The sequence below is a fragment of the Somniosus microcephalus genome, chromosome 5, assembly GCF_052327205.1.
Source record: "Somniosus microcephalus isolate GS21.2 chromosome 5, FLI_Smic_1.0, whole genome shotgun sequence".
In the NCBI taxonomy this organism is placed as follows: Eukaryota; Metazoa; Chordata; class Chondrichthyes; order Squaliformes; family Somniosidae; genus Somniosus; species Somniosus microcephalus.
The window spans coordinates 170281880-170300899 of NC_140991.1; the positions used below are offsets into that span (position 1 = coordinate 170281880).

The following is a 19020-nucleotide window of genomic DNA, read 5'->3' on the forward strand; positions in this document are numbered from 1 at the left end:
CTGGGGACTTGTGCCAAAATTGGGAGAGCTGTCCCACAGTGGAAGAAGCACTGAGCGTAGCAAGGGCACAGAATGTACTCTGGGTGGGGGACTTCACTGTCCATTACCAAGAGTGGCTCGGTAGCACCACTGCTGGCTGAGTCCTGAAGGACATAGCTGCCAGAGTGGGCCTGCAGCAGGTGGTGAGAGAACCAACACGATGGAAAAAATGACTTTACCTCGTCCTCACCAATCTAACTGTCGCAAATGCATCTGTCCATGACAGTATTGTTGCAGTAATGAAGTCCCGTCTTCACACTGAGGACACGTATTGTGGTGGCACTACCACCATGCTAAATGGGATAGATTCAGAACAGATCTAGCAGCTCAAAACTGGGCATTCATGAGGCACTGTGGGCCATCAGCAGCAGCAGAATTGTATTCCACCACAATCTGTAACCTCATGGCTCGGCATATCCCTCACTCTACCATTACCATCAAGCCTGGGGAGCAACCCTGGTTCAATGAGGAGTGTAGAAGAGCATGCCAGACGCAGCACCAGGTGTACCTAAATATTAAGTGCCAACCCGGGGAAGCTGCAACACAGGACTACATGCATGCTAAACAGCAGCAGCAGCATGCTATAGACAGAGCTAAGCGAACCCACAATCAATGGATCAGATCAAAGCACTGCAGTTCTGCCACATCCAGCCGTGAATGGTGCTGGACCATTAAACAGATGACAGGAGGAGGAAGCTCCATGAACATTCCCATCCTCGGTGATGGCGGAGCCCAGCATGTGAGTGCAAAAGACAAGGCTGAAACATTTGCAACCATCTTCAGCTAGAAGTGCCGAGTGGATGATCCATCTCGGCCTCCACCCCCCACCAATTCGATTCACTCCACGTGATATCAAGAAACAGCTGAGCACACTGGATACAGCAAAGGCTATGGGCCCCGATAATATCCCGACTGTCGTGCTGAAAACTTGTGCTCCAGAACTAGCCGCGCCTCTAGCCAAGCTGTTCCATTATGGTTACAACACTGGCATCTACCTGACAATGTGGAAAACTGCCCAGGTATGTCCTGTCCACTAAAAGCAGGACAAATCCAATACGGCCAATTACCGCCCTATCAGTCGACACTCAATCATCAGCAAAGTGATGGAAGGTGTCGTTGACAGTGCTATCAGGCGGCACTTACTCACCAATAACCTGCTCATCGATGCTCAGTTGGGGTTCCACCAGGACCACTCGGCTCCAGACCTCATTACGGCCTTGGTCCAAACATGGACAAAAGAGCTGAATTCCAGAGGTAAGGTGAGTGACTGCCCTTGACATCAAGGCAGCATTTGACCGAGTGTGGCATCAAGGAGCACTAGTAAAATTGAAGTCAATGGGAATCAGGGGGAAAACTCTCCACTGGCTGGAGTCAATGACCTTCCCTTCATCATAAGGTCAGAAGTGGGAATGTTCGCTGATGATTGCACAGTGTTCAGTTCCATTCGCAACTCCTCAGATAATGAAGCAGTCCATGCCCGCATGCAGCCAGACCTGGATGACGTTCAGGCTTGGGCTGAAAAGTGGCAAGTAATATTCGCGCCACACAAGTGCCAGGCAATGACTATCTCCAACAAGCGAGTGTCTAGCTGCCGCCCCTTGACATTCAGCGACATTAACATCGCCGAATCCCCCACCATCAACGTCCTGGGGGTCACCATTGACCAGAAACTTAACTGGAGCAGCCACGTAAACACTGTAGCAACAAGAGCAGGTCAGAGGCTAGGTATTCTGCAGGGAGTGTCTCACCTCCTGACTGCCCAAAGCCTTTCCATCATCTACAAGGCACAAGTAAGGAGTGTGATGGAATACGCTCCACTTGCCTGGATGAGTGCAGCTCCAGCAACGCTCAAGAAGCTCGGTGTTGTGTATGTACCTTTAAGAGAATAACTGGTCTCAGACTGCAGTACCGGCAGTGACCACCCCTGTATAAAAGGCGCTAGTGAGCCTCTGTGTTTTTAGTTTCACGATGGACTTCCACCAGTAAAGACTTATTTTGTTCACTCCTGCTGACCGTGTCTCAATTATTCACGGACGTAACACTGGCGACGAGTAAGAAACGAACTTACCTGCAACTCGGCAGCACCTCAGACGACATTATTGAAGGTCGAAGCCAGAAGAAAGAAAAAAAATAAATAAATAAATAAAATCCAAAGAAACTCGAGAAACGGGCGTCGACCATGGGCAACCGCCCTCCAAATCGTCGGATTGAAAACTTGCAGGAGAGACTGTCCAGAGCCAGGCCTGGTTCCTCGGTCTGTGGTTTCCCAGCTAATCGGGCTGGTGGCAGGTAGTGCACTGATCCTTCCTGGGCTGCGGCGGGCTAGAGCTCGATCAGGTGGCTTTTCAACGGGGCCGGGCAGCGAGTCGGGAAGCAAAGAGAGAGAGAGAGGGTGGAGCACACAGGGCGCGGCCGGTGCTTCGAAGCCGGGCAGCGTTCGGACCTAAGAAGAGGGAGGGAAGTGTCCCAGAGGGTCCGCTCCACGACGGGAAAATAATAAAAGAAAAAAAATCAATATTAAACGCGCAAGAAACCGTGGAAAGCAGCGCTGACAACAGCGGGGAAGAAGGCAAAGCGCGGGAGGCGCCATTTTAGATTTGCAAGATGCCGAAGACTGGCTGTATCACTGCTTTTGATAATACAATAGAGGACTGGACCACGTATGTGGAAAGAGTCGAGGTATATTTCGAGGCAAACAAAATAGCGGAGGGGAAAAAGGCATCGATATTGCTAAACTTAATGGGCGCTAGAATGTACGGCCTATTGCGGGACCTGATTACTCCAGCCAAACCGAAGACGAAGAGTTTTAACGAAATTGTTGCTGTCCTACAGGAACACTTAAACCCTGCACCGTTGTTGATAGCAGAAAGATTTAAATTCCACAGGAGAACTCAGCACAAAGATGAGAGCAATGCTGAGTATCTTACGGAACTACGCAAGCTATCAAAGCACTGCCAGTTCAGAGCAGGACTGGCAGATACCCTACGGGACAAATTTGTCTGTGGACTCCTGAGTGAAGGAACACAGAAGAAGTTACTCTCAGAGAAAGAGCTGACGCTAGATAAGGCTTTCAACATGGCAGTATCGTATGAAGCAGCAGCCAGGGGAGCTGCAGAAATTCAACAAAAACCACAGGAATACGGCACCCACGAAATGACACGGGGATTTGCAAAATGTTATCGCTGCGGCAGAACTAACCATGACCAGAAGGACTGCTGGTCCAAAGACAAAATATGCAGGCAATGCGGGAAGATGGGACACATTGCACGAGTTTGCAGGTCTGGGAAGAAGACCAGCGACAACAAAAAGGCTACTAAGGAACTGTACAAGAAAGTACAAAAGATGACGGACAGTAGTTCCGAAGACCAGATGAGTGATAGTGAATCCGGGAACAGGAGACTAAGCTGTCTCAAACTTCACAATGTAATCACAAAAGAGGATCACCGAACCATTTGGGTCACCCTCACGATAGCAGGGTCCCAAGTTAAAATGGAATTGGATACAGGATCAGCGCTAACCGTCATGAATCGATGAGACTACGAGCGGCTATTTTCACACATACCCTTGAGAGAGACATCCATCGTCTTGACGACGTATACGGGGCAAAAAGTATACCCCAGAGGAAAAATAAGGGTGCCTGTCGAATACAATGGCAAGAAAATACGGAAATTGTATCTCTACATACTGCCAAATGGTGGACCACCGTTATTGGGATGGGAATGGATCAGGAAGATAAACTTAGATTGGCATTCCATTCATGCAATGACGGTGGACGGTAAAAAAGATGAAGACGTCACTCCTGGACGATTGTCAACAATCTTAGCTAACGCCAAAGAGGTATTTCAACAAGAACTGGGCACGCTTAAAGGCGTAACCGCCTCGATAAAAATAGAAGAGAATGCAGTTCCCAAGTTTTTCAAAGCAAGACCGGTACCATATGCAATTCGCCCAGCCGTCGAGGCAGAGCTGGAGAATCTGGAGAAGGCGGGCGTGTTGTCTAAGGTCGACTGGAGCGAGTGGGCGACACCCATCATTCCTGTCATGAAGAAAACGTTAAGCAATAAGTCCGGGGAGCCAAGGAAGATTCGCATCTGTGGGGATTTCAAGGTGACGGTGAACCCAGTCCTTCACACAGTACAATATCCTCGTCCAAGGATAGAAGACATCTTTGCCTCACTGTCTGGAGGGAAGCGTTTTACAAAAATTGACCTAGCACAAGCATATTTGCAGATGGAGGTTGAAGAGTCCTCTAGGCAGTTTCTCACGATAAACACTCACAAAGGTCTTTACCAGTATCATCGATTGGTATTCGGAGTAGCATCGGCTCCGGCGATATGGCAAAGAGTGATGGAACAAGTCCTGCAAGGGATTCCGGGGACGCAGTGTTACTTGGACGACATCCTTGTAACAGGTGAAGATGACAGTGAACACCTTAACAACCTAGAACAGGTGCTCACTAGACTACGGGAACATGGGCTGCGAGCCAACCACCCCAAGTGCGAATTTTTTAAGAAACAGATATCGTATTGTGGCCACGTGATTGATGAAGAGGGGTTACATAAGTCCCCTGACAAAATTGAAGCGGTTGTTAAGGCCCCAGCGCCTGAAAATGTGTCGCAACTGAGGTCATTCCTCGGATTGGTGAATTACTATCATAAGTTTTTGCCGAATTTGTCGACAATTCTGCATCCACTGAACGTCCTGCTACGAACGGGGGTAGCATGGAAATGGAGCGATGATTGTAAGCGTGCTTTTCAGAAGAGTAAGGACTTAATCACTTCAAGGGAAGTTTTGGCTCACTACAACCCAGCACTGCCAATCAGGCTGATGTGTGATGCGTCTCCCTACGGCATTGGGGCGGTACTGTCACATAAATTCCTTGATGGTTTAGAGAGGCCGATAGCTTTTGCGTCACGCTCGTTAACTTCTGCCGAGCGTAACTACGCCCAGATTGACAGAGAGGCCCTCAGCCTAGTGTGGGGGGTGAAGAAGTTCAATCACTACCTGCACGGTCAAAAATTTACTCTACTAACCGATCATCAACCTCTTGTCTCCATTTTCAACCCTCAGAAGGGCGTACCGATAATGACAGCACAACGGCTGCAGAGATGGTCCCTTTTCCTAGGGGCACACCAATATGACATTGAGTACAAAGGAACTAAACAGCATGGAAATGCTGATGGATTGTCACGTCTACCATTGCCGACAGTGGAAGAAGAAGACCTTGCAGTGGATCCAATGGAGTTCTTCCACTCGACCATAGTCGAATGTCTCCCTGTGATGAATGCAAACATAGAAAAGGAAACACGGAATGACCCGACACTATCACGGGTCTATGATTTTACAGTGAAGGGATGGCCAGCACATGGCGAACCACTGCTGCCAGCATTCTCGCCGAGAAGAGAACAGCTGTCAGTGTGCAGAGGAACCTTGATGTGTGGATCCAGAGTAGTAATTCCACCTAAGTTGACGGATAGAGTGCTCAATGAGCTTCATGAGGGTCATCTGGGTGGGGTAAAAATGAAGAACTTAGCCAGAGCGTTTGTGTGGTGGCCGGGAATCGATAGAGAAATCGAAGAGATGACCAAGAGCTGTGCAGGATGCCAGAAGGTCCAAAACGCCCCACCACAAGCTCCTCGGCATCCATGGGAGTGGCCCTCATCTCCATGGCAAAGGGTGCACATTGATTTTGCTGGTCCCTTCATGGACTCGATGTTTTTAATTGCGGTGGATGCACATTCAAAGTGGCCAGAGGTAATAAAAATGTCCTCAACCACCACGGAAAAAACTATCACAGTTTTACGAACCATATTCGCCAGGAATGGGCTGCCTGAACAGATTTGCTCTGACAATGGACCACAGTTTGTGTCTGAAGAGTTCCGGAGGTTCTTAAAGAACAATGGTGTTAAGCATTACACATCTGCCCCATATCATCCAGCCACTAATGGATTGGCCGAGAGGTTTGTCCAAACATTCAAGAAGGCTATCAAGGCAATGTGTAATGAAGATATACCCCTACAACACAAGGTGGACAACTTCTTGTTTGCCTACCGGAATGCGACACATGCGGTTACCAACCAAACTCCAGCCATGATGTTCTTCAATCGAAGACTACGATGCCGCTTGGATTTGGTTAAGCCAAACGTCCGAAGAGATGTGGAGAACAGGCAGTTTCAGAATATGAATGAAAGGCCGACCAGGAGTTTTAAGATAGGTCAACCAGTTTTGGCTCGGGATTACCGCACTGAGAAATGGCAGCCAGGAACGATTTGTACACGGCAAGGACCTCTCATGTATACCATGGACGTTGGGGAGAGCATTGTAAGATGCCATGCTGACCAGATTCTAGAGTCACTGGAAAACATCAACTCCACACCACGATCTGATACACTTGGTAATGAAATCGACGTTCCAATTGCAGCTACCGCAGAACCGGTAATATTGGAAGCAGATGAACCAAACAACGACATTGATCCCGACTCAACATTGCCAGAAGAACCTGATACCCCAAAGAGGCGTTATCCAGACAGAATCAGGAAGCCTCCTCAAAGACTGAACTTATAATTGCTTAAACTTAACCAATGTATCTAGCAACAGTAATTGTGATTGTAATTAGTTATCATTTAGTTGTTAAATGAATGTTATGTACTGTTTATCTAAAAGGGGAGGAATTGTTGTGTATGTACCTTTAAGAGAATAACTGGTCTCAGACTGCAGTACCGGCAGTGACCACCCCTGTATAAAAGGCGCTAGTGAGCCTCTGTGTTTTTAGTTTCACTATGGACTTCCACCAGTAAAGACTTATTTTGTTCACTCCTGCTGTCCGTGTCTCAATTATTCACGGACGTAACACTCGGCACCATCCAGGACAATGCATCCCACTTGATTGGCACCCCATCCATCATCTTAAACATTCACACCCTCCACCACCGGCGCACCATGGCTGCGGTGTGTACCATCTACAAGATGCACCACATCAACTTGCCATGGCTTCTTCAACTCCCTACCTAACAGTACTATGAAAGTACCTTCATCACAGGGACTGCAGCAGTTCAAGAAAGCGGCTCACCACCATCTCCTCGAGGGCAATTAGGGATGGGCAATAAACTCTGGCCTTGCCAGTGACACCCACATCCCAGGAACAAATAACAAAAATGTCTTGGGAGGTAGGGCTTATTTGGCAACATGTTACATTCTGCTGCTGGGGTCTGGCCTCTGAAAGCCAGCCCCTGAATCCAGCCTTCAAACTGGACAAACAGCGAGAAATATGGCCATGTTTTCCTCATTTTCATATGATTTGCTTGCACCTGCCCACATATAAGCAGGGACATTTTATGCTACTGGGACTGCCCTCTGGAAAAGTGAAGGAAGAAGGGCATGGTGCCATACATGCCCAAGCATATTTCTGAGATTGTCTGTTGGATCCGCTGGCAAAACTGACAGAGCAGGGCCAGAAAGCTTAAGCCAATGCGCCTATGATTTTGCTACATTTGGCACCCAGAAGAACTCGTCCCCAAATATGTCTTAAGCCATTCACAGAATATTTCCATTTTCTACTTCAGCCATCCTTGTGGTCTCTCAGTAGAACTACAGGAACTTCCTTGCTGTGAATGTTTGTCCACTGGGAACTGTGTTGAGACGGCCCAAAATTATTTTTTTGGGAAGACACCCAGCTATCAGAATGAGGAAATTTTCATCTTAGCAGTTTGCCCTGGGTTTGATCCTTGATTCCAGAGGTAAAAGGAGATTGGACTAACTGCCTGAGCTAATCACTCCAATATTTTGAGTCTATTGTACATCAAACACATCTAATTATTAGCATTGCCATCCCTTAGCCTTTATCGGATACACTTTAAAATAAAAACAAAAGTGTTTTCAAAGAACACAGTGCTGTATTGGCAGAATCAGCAGATTCAGCAGTAAGCACCCAAAGTAACTGTACAACATGTGTACACTAGCGAGAGCTACTATCAGTACACCACACAACAATTACGGATAGTAGGAAGTGAGTTATAAGGATATAATTTAATTGAAGGTTTCGTATAACATCATAAACCACAAGAGCAAAGTTCAAGTAGTTTATGGACATCATATGAACCTCGAGATTAAATTGCAGCCTTTTACTTACTAGCATCTGTATTGTTTTTGGTTAATATAGGCTATGATATAAAAAAATGAAAACTCTATTTATTACAGCAAATCATACTGGTTGAAATATATTGCCACAATTTCAGGAGTATATTATTGCATGATTCACATTATGATACAATATGGTGAACATTCAGGAATGATTAAAACCCATAATGTTATCTCAGGGTTCAGATGTCTTTGAATTTAGCTCTGGGGTTTAAAAGAGTTTATAATATTCATCTAAACCCTTGAATCGCTTAAAATCGCTCAATTGTGTCCATTATTTTTTAAGAATTAAGAATGTTGAACTAAATATATGGAGAGTTTATTGAGTTTTGGGCTTACTTGTGTGCTGGCAGAGATTCTAGGCCCAGTGAGCATTCAGTAAACTTTGTGTCAATGAGTGATGCCATTAACAGAAACTCATCCATAACTCTGCTACTTGCTCCTTTCCCAAACTAAGTCCCACTTGCCCATGATCCTTGGCCTTACAGATCTCCAATAGATTCCAGTCCCCCAGTCTACTGACTTCAAAATCTTGTCCTTGTTTACAAGTCCCTCCATGGCCTCATCACTCCCTATAACTACAACCTCTTCCATCTTTCACCCCAGCCCATGCCCCGTGATCCTCTGACCCTGTCCTCCTCTGCCTCCCTCACCTCTTGCCATTCCTTTTTCAATGGCAGAGCCTTCAGCTGACAGAGACATACTCCTGTAATTCCCTTCCTAAACCGCTTCACCACTTCTTTCCCCATCTTTAAAAACTTCTCCCCTAATGTTCATGTAATCTAGCTCTTCTGTTCCTGGTTGGCATCCCCTTTCCCCTATGTGAATCACACTTGGATGTTTTATTATATTAAAGGTACTATGTCATTACAAATTGTTATTGTTATTGTTGACATTCACAATGTAGGATTAACAACCTCTGGCAGTTTGTCAAAAATAATCTGTAGTTAATTTCTGGAAATTCTATGACCATTATAGAATAATTACTTTGTAGTTGGAAGACAAAATTCTATGACCATAGCATATGTCAATAACAATATACTTAATCTGCATGAATCACGAGGAATATACCCAAATAAATATGCCATGCAAGTGAAGAGATACAGGTCTCTTAGATTAGCAAATAACCTCTGGGTAGAGTTGAAAACTTCTTAGTACCTTTAAAGAATAACTGTACATCTCCATCAAATATTTAAGTTCTAAATCAATAATAATGCATACTGAACTTTTTTGTTATTGTTGCAATTACATTGGGCTCAAGAGAACTAAATATTGATAAATGGATAAAATGTATTTGACTGTCCAGACAGTTCACAAGGTGATGCGATAAGTTAGCCAGTGAAAAGCATGCAGAGGAAATCAAGCTTGCCATTGAATAATAATCAGTCCCACCTGTAACTAACTGAAACTTTTTTGCAAGTGATAAATCATTTCATCACTATCCTGAATCCTAATCCCTGGAAATTTTTTTTTTTTTAACTTTCCATACAGAAAGTCTTTATTTATGGCCAGTTACAAGATAAAGGATGCCATCTGAAAGGCCTTTCGAGTGGATTCAATATGTTTGTAAATGTTTAGGGTCATTGGAATAATCCTAGCAGCTGAAATCTTTCAAGATTACATTGAGTCCATTAGGAAAACATGCTTTTCACAATAGGCTAGAAAAATTAGGCAGGGAAAGAAAAATAGCAAATAATCTATCATCAGGGCTATGTGTAATGTGATTATGAGGAACTGGCCTAAACCTTTCAACAGCTGACAAATCTGTAAATGGAGTGAAACTTCTATTAACTTAATATTTTACATCACTTCCTCTGCAAGTATTGTCACTTCCTCGCAAGTGTGGCACTGGTTTATCTGAAGCTTCTAGGATAACTGTACTTGCCATAATAGATCTCACCAAACATTACTTTTGAAAACGAAACTTGCCATTGATTGGAAATTCACTTAATTGTTGTGCTCTACAGATTATACGAAAAAGTACAGTTTTTGTAATGTAACACTTTCTTTCGAGGCTACTTCAAGCAATTAATTGACCCTGAGGGGTTATGAACTGTTGGCAGTTAATAAGTCATAAAATTCTTGCATAAAGCAGGATACTAGATTCCATCACCGAGACAAATAGTACAAAGACCCAGAGTATAAATATCTAAATGTAGAAAAGAGCTGGGATTTCTCAGTGACTGCTCCTCTGGAGTCTCCAGGGCATGTTTGCTGTGGTTTCCTGACTAGAGAAACAAGCTTAAAAAATGAGCACATTAAGGAGTAATTTGTTTGAAGGTTGAGGATGTTTGGGAGGAGGAGGGGGAAGGCAAAAGTGACCTTTAAGCAGGACTGGACGTTATTACATTTGTCATTTGTTTCCTTTCACCTTTAGGATGTTCACCATGGTAACGGTACACAGCAAGCCTTTTATAATGACCCCAACGTGCTTTATATTTCCCTCCACCGTTATGATGAAGGAAACTTCTTCCCTGGTAGTGGAGCCCCAGACGAGGTAGGTTGCATTTCTCCTTGGCCTCTTTTATCGTTCCGGTCTAATTGCATTGCATGATTATTCCTAATTATCTCATTCTTCGCTGTTGCACTTTAAATTGCTGTGGATTGCAAAATTGTCCACCGGGACTGTGTCCCAGTACAGACCAAGTGCACGGCCCCAACCAGTGCTTGTCAAGCATCGTCTGGCTGATTTTGGCATGTTCTTTGATGTTGGTTTCAAAGCTATTTTATCCGAAAATATATATTTTTCTTTCTTGGTGCCATCCTGTTTTCAGGTTGGAAGTGGCCCTGGTGAAGGCTTCACTGTGAATATCGCCTGGACAGGTGGACTTGATCCCCCTATGGGAGATGTGGAATACCTTACAGCTTTCAGGTGCGTTCCCACCTGTAGTGATATTTGGCTAAGTTCAAAGCTAATGTATTCCTTTAAATTGCTTCACATAGAGTACATTGAAAAAGTTTGTTTGATTTGAATTCACATCAGATGTATTTTAATATACTTCAGACTTTCTGAACTATTCACATTATTACATTTTTCATTTTTAAACTGAAATATATTTATTAATTTTTACTTACAAATGTTTAGAGCTAACAGCAAAAATTAAGATGGTTTATCCATATTGGTAACTATTTTGAAAAGGTTTCAAACATAATTAAATCTGTTTCTAAGTGAATAGTTTTGAGAGAGGGAAAAGATCTAGTAATAGATTTAAATGATCTTGCAATCAAAGTCAGTAAAAAGGGATACTGAATGTTTGGCAAGTGCCTCATAAGATCGCAAGAATTGCTTCATATTAATTAATCCATCCAGAACAACCGTACAGTCCCTAAATTGCTTCATCTAGTTGTTTCTTAAATGAATCCTGGGTTTTTGTCTCCAGCACGCTATCTGGAAGTCCATTCCAAGTGTTGATCATTCTCTTTGTGAAGAAGAACCTCCTGATATCAGTGATAAAGTTACCTTTTACTAGTTTGAACTTGTGTCCCCTTGACCTACTTCCACTGTTCAATTTAAAGTAGTATTCAGGATTAACCTTTTCCATACCATTTACTATCATATATATCTAAAAGATCACATCACAGTCAACTCCTTTCCCGACTGAAAAACCCAAGTCTCTCTAGTCTTTCCTCATAACTCAGACCCTTGACACTGGGGTGGGGGGGGTGATTTTCTTAATGGGGAACTTTTGGAGGCGGGACTCCCACTCGTCGGGTTTCAGTCCTGCCTCCATCAACTTCTGGCCAACCCACACTATTTTCCCTTGATTGACTTTGTTAAGCACACCCAGCGGGCTTAGCAGGCCAATTAAGGGAAAGGCGGTTGCAGAGAACGTCAACGCATGATGTTTCATCTGTCAAAAAATTTTGACAGACGAATTGTCATCATTTGACAGCTCTGTGAAGCTGTCAAGCAGTGACATTCTCTGTAGTTTGATAAGTTCTTGAATTCAAGACCTCATCAAACTTCTTTCTTTTGCAGAAATGAGATGGTTGTTGCATTGGAGAATGCAACGGCCATCTGTCATCTCTACCGCGGAGGTCCGAGACTCTCCGCATCCCCACCGACTGAAGCCTACAGGAAGAAACAAAGGAAAGTACACTTTTACTAACACTTTGCACTTACCTCAGATACTTACCTCTCCACACTTGCACCCATCACTTACCTTCACACTTTTGCACCACCACCGACCTTTGCCGACCCACTACTCGCCTCGCTGACCTGGCGGGTTTCGGAGCCTTCGGAAAGCCCACACTTGTGAGGGCAAAAAGGGGATAATCCTATTTTCTGCCTGTTAACAGGCAGTTAATAGGCTTTAATCCCTTCCCACCTCCAAGGAGACGGAACCCGGTGCGGGATGGCTACCCGCCTCCTGGCAAGATGGCATGGAGGTGGGTTGGGGGCGGGTCGGGCACTCGCCCCCAAATTCTGCCATTTTCCCGGCAGTCCCATCTCCAAACCCGCCTCCCCAGGGCTGACAAGGTCACGCCTTGGGTATCAGTCTTGTGGCTCTTCTCTACACTGCCTGCAGCACTTGATTGTCTCTCTTGTTTCTCAGTACCCAGAACTAGATACAGTACTCAAGGTGTGGTCTAACCAGAGCATTGTACTGTTTGATCACTACTCCCTCTCACTTGTATTCGACTGATTTGGCTATGTAATGTAACATCCTATTGGCTTTGTTGATTGTTGCTCTGCATTGGTTGGACATGTTGCGTGTCGAGTCTAGGTCTCCTTCAACTTCATCCTTAGCTATTTCAACACATTCATGTAGTATTTATGTTGCCCATTTTTCCTTTCTATGTGCAATGCTTTACACTTGTCTGCATTAAATTTAATCTGCCATAATCTTCCTACTTATAGATTTTCTTAGCTCATTCTGCAGTTTCTGATTTCATCCTTCAATTCTACCATCCCTCGTAATTTGGTATCATTTGTAAATTTGACCAATTTGCATTGAGTTTCAGAATCCAAGTCATTGATGTAAATTAAAAACAGAGGTGGTCCCAACACTGAGTCCTGGGGCATCTCATTCAATTCTTTCCCCCACCCTGATACTCTCCATCTAACCAGCACCCACTGTTTCCCACCATTCAGACAGTTTTTTTATTCACACATGTGTTTTGTCCTGAATCTCCAGAGCTTTGAGCTTAATTAGTAATCTGTCATGTGTAACTTTATCAAATGTGTTTTGGAATTCTTAGTACATAATGTCATAGGGTTTACCACAGTTGACTTGGGTTGTTGCTTCATTGAAGAAATCAAGGAGGTTGGTCAGGCAGGATCTTCCCAGGCAAGATGCCAAATTGAATGACGTTTATTAGGGTTTTTCTGTCTCAACCCTTTGAAAACTAGGTTGGCTGCGTGGTGTCTCGTACAATGTACATAATGTGTACAGGACCTTTGTAAAAGTGTATTGGTTCTCACTACAACCCTCAGCTGAACACATTATAACCATAATCTAACATTATAATGTTATTAAGCACCAATCTTCATGATTCATGACACAAAGCTGCACATATATGAAAAAAACTCAGGGTCAAAATGGCGGTTAGTAAGGATAATGAATGATACAAATCCAATGGGAAAACTGCACAGTGATTTTAATTTTATTTTAAGATATAGCTGGATTGTTGTATTATATTTAAACAATTCTCTACTTGGGAGAATTTGTTCCAGGCAGTAATTTTTTTCGGGTTTGAATGGTTGAGTAAGATGCTATCTGAACCATTCGAGCATGTCATAGCCTGTTCACATGCTCCCAGTCAGTGTCTTTCCTCTGTTCCATGGTCACAGCACTTATCACCATCTAGGAACCATTAGGAAGTTGGGAAATGTCATGAATTAATAATTCAAGATACAGTAAGAAGCCCTTGTTAAATGAATCAGTCACTGGTACTGTGATTAAGCTGACATTCATCCAGACACTTGAATGATTGGTGTACTTTGGCAAATGATTATGAAATATATTAAACAGTGCATCAAACCTGGGCATTATGTTTTGTCATACACATACAAGGATTATATTTTGTTTATGATTCAGTTTTAAGAATGTTGTTGTGAAGGAATAAACTAAGGAACAACATTTGTGATTGAACATAATGCATGCGCTGCATTTACAGCTGAGAAGTGGATTGTCACCAATTTATATTCAAGTCACTTCAGCAAAGGTTGATGTGGTTGAGATTTTTAAATTTTTTGTGCATGTAGGCATTACAAACCTCCTGATAATTCAAGTGTAATATATGTTAGGGTCATAATTCCACTGAAACGTTAGAACAGATGTGCTATGTAATTCTCTGACTGTACACACATTACATCAAATGTGCTTTATAACTCTCTGGCTGTACCTACCTGTGAGTCGTGTGGAGGGAATATTCCTCAGTATTAATGTCACCTTGTTCATCCGACCTGCATAGTGCAGCCATAAGAGTGATTTTCTTCTCAGTACAGGTTAATAATGTTAACAACATATCAATAGTGTTATAAAACACAAACTTGAGAATACAATGCTTTACTTTGATCCCTGGGTTTAGATGACATCCATAAATTGCTCATGCAGCATTCCCTGAGTTTATATTTGCAGCACTTGATGACAGTCTTGCTAAGTATAGTAATGTCACATTATTGAATATAATCACTATAACATACATCAAAAATGAACTGCCTTCTTCCTCTTCCAGAAGATTATCTGGGCATGCCACTAATTTAGCCCACTGCTACAGAGGTCTTATCTATATTATCATCTTGAGGATCAATTTGTCTCATGGTTTCCTTGTCAACTTCCCACCTCCACTCTCATAAACTTCAGCTAATCTAAATCCTATCCCAAATCCTATCCTGCCCCAAATCCTATCCTGCACAAAATCCTCCCATCTCCACATTCTAGCCAAGCTCCATTGGCTTCCAGTGTCCCAGCAAATCAATTTCATGATGAGCCTCATCCTCTTTCTCAAGTGCCTCTAAGGCCCACTTCAATCTATATGGGAAATATTTTCCAACAACGTGACCCACCACAATGGAATGAAAATAAAGCATGTTTTATAAAGGCAATACACTTTGCCCTGCCAGATAACCATCCAGGCGGTGAAGATGGAAATCAACCCCAATATATCACATTACAATGTGCACATGGACAGCATTGAATAGCTCTTTGGGTACCAAGGTGCATTGTGCACATAGGACTACTGGACAATGCAGTAACATTTAGCCAGTTAATCCTGCTAATAACTTTAGGCCGCCTTTAGTAAGGTTTGACTTCTTTTTGGATGTTTTTATGTGAAGGAAGAATGAATCATCAGTAGAAGGGTTTGTATACTTTCCCCCATTCAAACCAAATAGGTGTTGTAATGTGCATAGGAAATGTTCTTCTCAGGGCTTGCACTGTCTGTTGCCCTCACAAGTTGCTATTATTTTCAATTGGAAAATGATTTTAATGGGGCAATGTCAGTACATTTGAATGTATTAAATGAGACATCGGGTCAACAGTTTTGTTTAGCAGATTGATTCTACAATCTTTTTGAGGTTTGATCAATTCATTAATTGAATTGAACATTAGAGCCCTGATTTTAACTCAGGGCATGAGTGCGGCATGTGGAGGCCGGGGTGGGCAAGAAGCACCCATGATGACACCAGCGTGATGCCCGGGCCATTTTAAATCCCGGGCCTCAGTGCCATCTTTGAAGACTGACTCCCACCCATACCTGGCGAGAATGAAAGGAGGTCTGCAGGTGTGAGAGGGATTTCGCAAACCAGGAGGCCACCTCAGGGGACCCAAGGAAACAGACGCTGGCTCAAAAGTAAATGCTGAGGTGGGGTGGAGGGGTCCATAGGCAATTGTGGTCAAGGGAAGGAATCCGGGTGGCAGGCGAAGCTCAACATTTCCTTATGTGGCAATCTTGCTCCTCCCGGTTCACAAGGAAACCTAAAAAAAATGTAAATACTTACTTTTGTTGGCCTCTCTGGCCCCACTACTGCTTTCATTGGCGGCTCCGGCACTGGGCATCACTGCCGTGATCATCAGCTAAAATCACATTGAGGTCCGAATTACGTAATTAACATTTAAATATTAATGAGGCCCCTGCCTGCCTGTGGCAGATGGCCACCATGCTGCCAAAAACTTGGCAGTTATAATGGCGGCGAGCGCAAATGCATTGGGAAAGCAGTGAGATGCACCCAACCACCATTTTAACCACCCACGCACCTCATTTCTGTTGGGCAGGCAGGGTTAAATTTGCGCCTTATGAAATTATACAGCCCCAGTATTTGTGCACTTTATCAGGGATTCTACAATGGAGAATAAGTATCAAATTCAAAATATGAAAAATAGGTCCTTCGTGATCATCCTGTGTGAATAAACCATATAAAATACTAGTTTAGGATGTTTTATATGGTAAACAATAAAATTAATGGAAAGAATAAGTAAAATTATTTGGACAAGCATTATTATCATATTTAATTATCAGAGGCAGGGGGTAAGTGTTTTAATTAGCAGGTCCTCGGGACATTGAATGACTACAGGCTTTCTTAAACAACCACACAAACATACTGACTAGCTGCCTGCCAGCCTTAGGGTCAGGCTTCAGATGAAAAAGATAAGATAATTGGCTCTAATGAAATCCAGAAGGTTGGAGCTTTCTTTGGGCAGAGCGTGTGGAAGTGAGCTTAATTCAAACCAGTTCAACTCAGAGCCCACTCCTGTGACTTTGATATCGTTTGAAGTTATAAAAGTGTTTGGTGCACCATTAGCCTGCTGGGCTCAGCCTCCTTGGTTACCTTAATTACCAGACTTTACAACCGACTTTACTGCACAGGAAAGGAGCCATTATATGTTTCATCAACATTGGCTGTTTTCAGATTTTAGGAAAAGCGAGGGTAAAGGTCACTATGGAAAGCGGGGGGAATAGATGAACTGGTTGAAACCTTATTAAAAAACTTTCAGCGAAAATTTATTGCAACCTTATACTTTCACGTATTTTGTGTGTCATACAAAACAGCTTTGCATTATAGAGAACTTAGTGAGAGTTACAATGGAGCTGCATTGCCAGCCATGCATGAACTTCACCTTCCAACTTTAATTTTCGAATGCTTTCACAAGCATGCACCTGATTACCTCATTAGTGAACTCTCTTAGTTTATCTGTTCGTACTCACTAAAGTGGAGGGAGCCCACCCTTCATTGCTACTTTCCAACAGTGTAGGATCACTCTGCTAGATTAGCTGTGCTTTGTCCTTTCTGCTCCAACTGATAAATCACTAACCACTGGTATGAAACATTTTTCACCCTTGTAAGTGTTTGAACTATACATATGCGGTCACCTAGTGTTGAGATGCAGCAGTAGGTTTTTGTAATCTCAATGTGGAAGGAAAATCTGGCAGATTTTGTGAGCAGCGTGCAATCCTCCCCATCACATTTTTCTTTGTGTACTACACCCGGGTAATACTTAATGCTCAGGTGCTAAAGATGAAAATCTACCCCGGGCTCCATATATACAGCTAGTTCATTGTCACTTTCTGTGTGATGGACTCTGTTGTATTGTTGAAGTGAAATTCCTCGGGTGGTTCTCCCGATCGTCCATCGTAATTTTGGCGTAAATGCTGTTTTTCCGGGGTTTCCGCAGCACTTCCTCTGAAGTTAAGGCAGACAAGCGGGAGAATCCCTGTGGAAATTCATCCCCATTATCACTGTTTGTACCTTTTTTCTGATGTTTTATTGCATCCAAGCTAAGTTTACTTTACAATACTGTTCAACTTTATCCAGCTGGAAACTGAAAACCCATTTAAATATTCAGGAGTGAGCCATGCATGATATTGCTGACTGGTGCCTCACTGTATACCAGCTGTTTTCAGGTTAAACTGCACTGTGTTTGATAATATTTTTTAAAAGGCTATTGTCGTCATGGAAAAGTGTTTGGCAAACTTATTATTAGAGTAGGGAAGCAAACCAAGAAAAGACCATGAGACATTTTCATCACAACAACAACTTGCATTTATATAGCGCCTTTCACGATCACAGGACATCTCAAAGCGCTTTACAGCCAATGAAGTAGAGTCGCTGTTCTAATGTGGGAAACGCAGCAGCGCACAACAAGCTCCCACAGATAGCAATGTGATAATATCCAGACAATCTGTTTTAGTTATGTTGGTTGAGGGATAAATATTGGCCAGGACACCGGGGATAAGTGCCATGGGATCTTTTACATCCACCTGAGAGAGCAGACAGGGCCTTGGTTTAACGTCTCATCCGAAAGATGGCACCTCTGACAATGCAGCACTCCCCTGGAGTGTCAGCCTAGCTCTAAGAGCTCAAGTCCCTGGAGTGGGACTTGAACCTGCAACCTTCTGACTCAAAAGTGAGTGTGCTACCAACTGAACCACAGCTGACACTACTGCATTTATTTAGACAACAACAACATGCAATTATATAACGTTTTAAATGTAGTAAAACATCCCAAGGTGCTTCACAGGAGCATTATCAAACAAAATTTGACACCGAGCAACATAAGGAGATATTAGGAAAGATGACCAACTTTGACACAGAGGTAGGTTTTAAAGAGCGCCTTAAAGGAAGAAGGAGAGCATTAGAGAGGTGGAGGGTTTTAGAGTTTGGGGCCTAGGCTACCAATGGTGGAGTGATTAAAATCAGGGATGCGCAAGAGGCCAGAATGGGAGGAGTGCAGAGACTTCAGAGGGTTGTAGGGCTGGAAAAGGATACAGAGATAGGGAAGGGTGTGGCCCTGGAGGGATTTGAAACCATAGATCAGAATTTTAAAATCGAGGCGTTGCCGGACCAGGAGCCAGTGTAGGTCAGCGAGCGCAGGGGTGATAGGTGGTTGGGATTTGGTTCGA

The 19020-nt window shown here is 43.4% G+C and overlaps 1 protein-coding gene across 2 annotated transcripts in view; it reads left to right on the forward strand.

Annotated features, from left to right (window-relative positions):
- The window catches only part of LOC147117434 (histone deacetylase 9), a 1471293-nt gene that overhangs the window by 1203949 nt on the left and 248324 nt on the right, over positions 1-19020 (forward strand). For both annotated transcript variants that reach the window (XM_085988432.1, XM_085988433.1), the window contains 2 exons: positions 10553-10672; positions 10950-11047. In XM_085988432.1, the coding sequence (XP_085844558.1) occupies positions 10553-10672; positions 10950-11047 (218 nt within the window). The remainder of the gene's footprint in view (positions 1-10552; positions 10673-10949; positions 11048-19020) is intronic.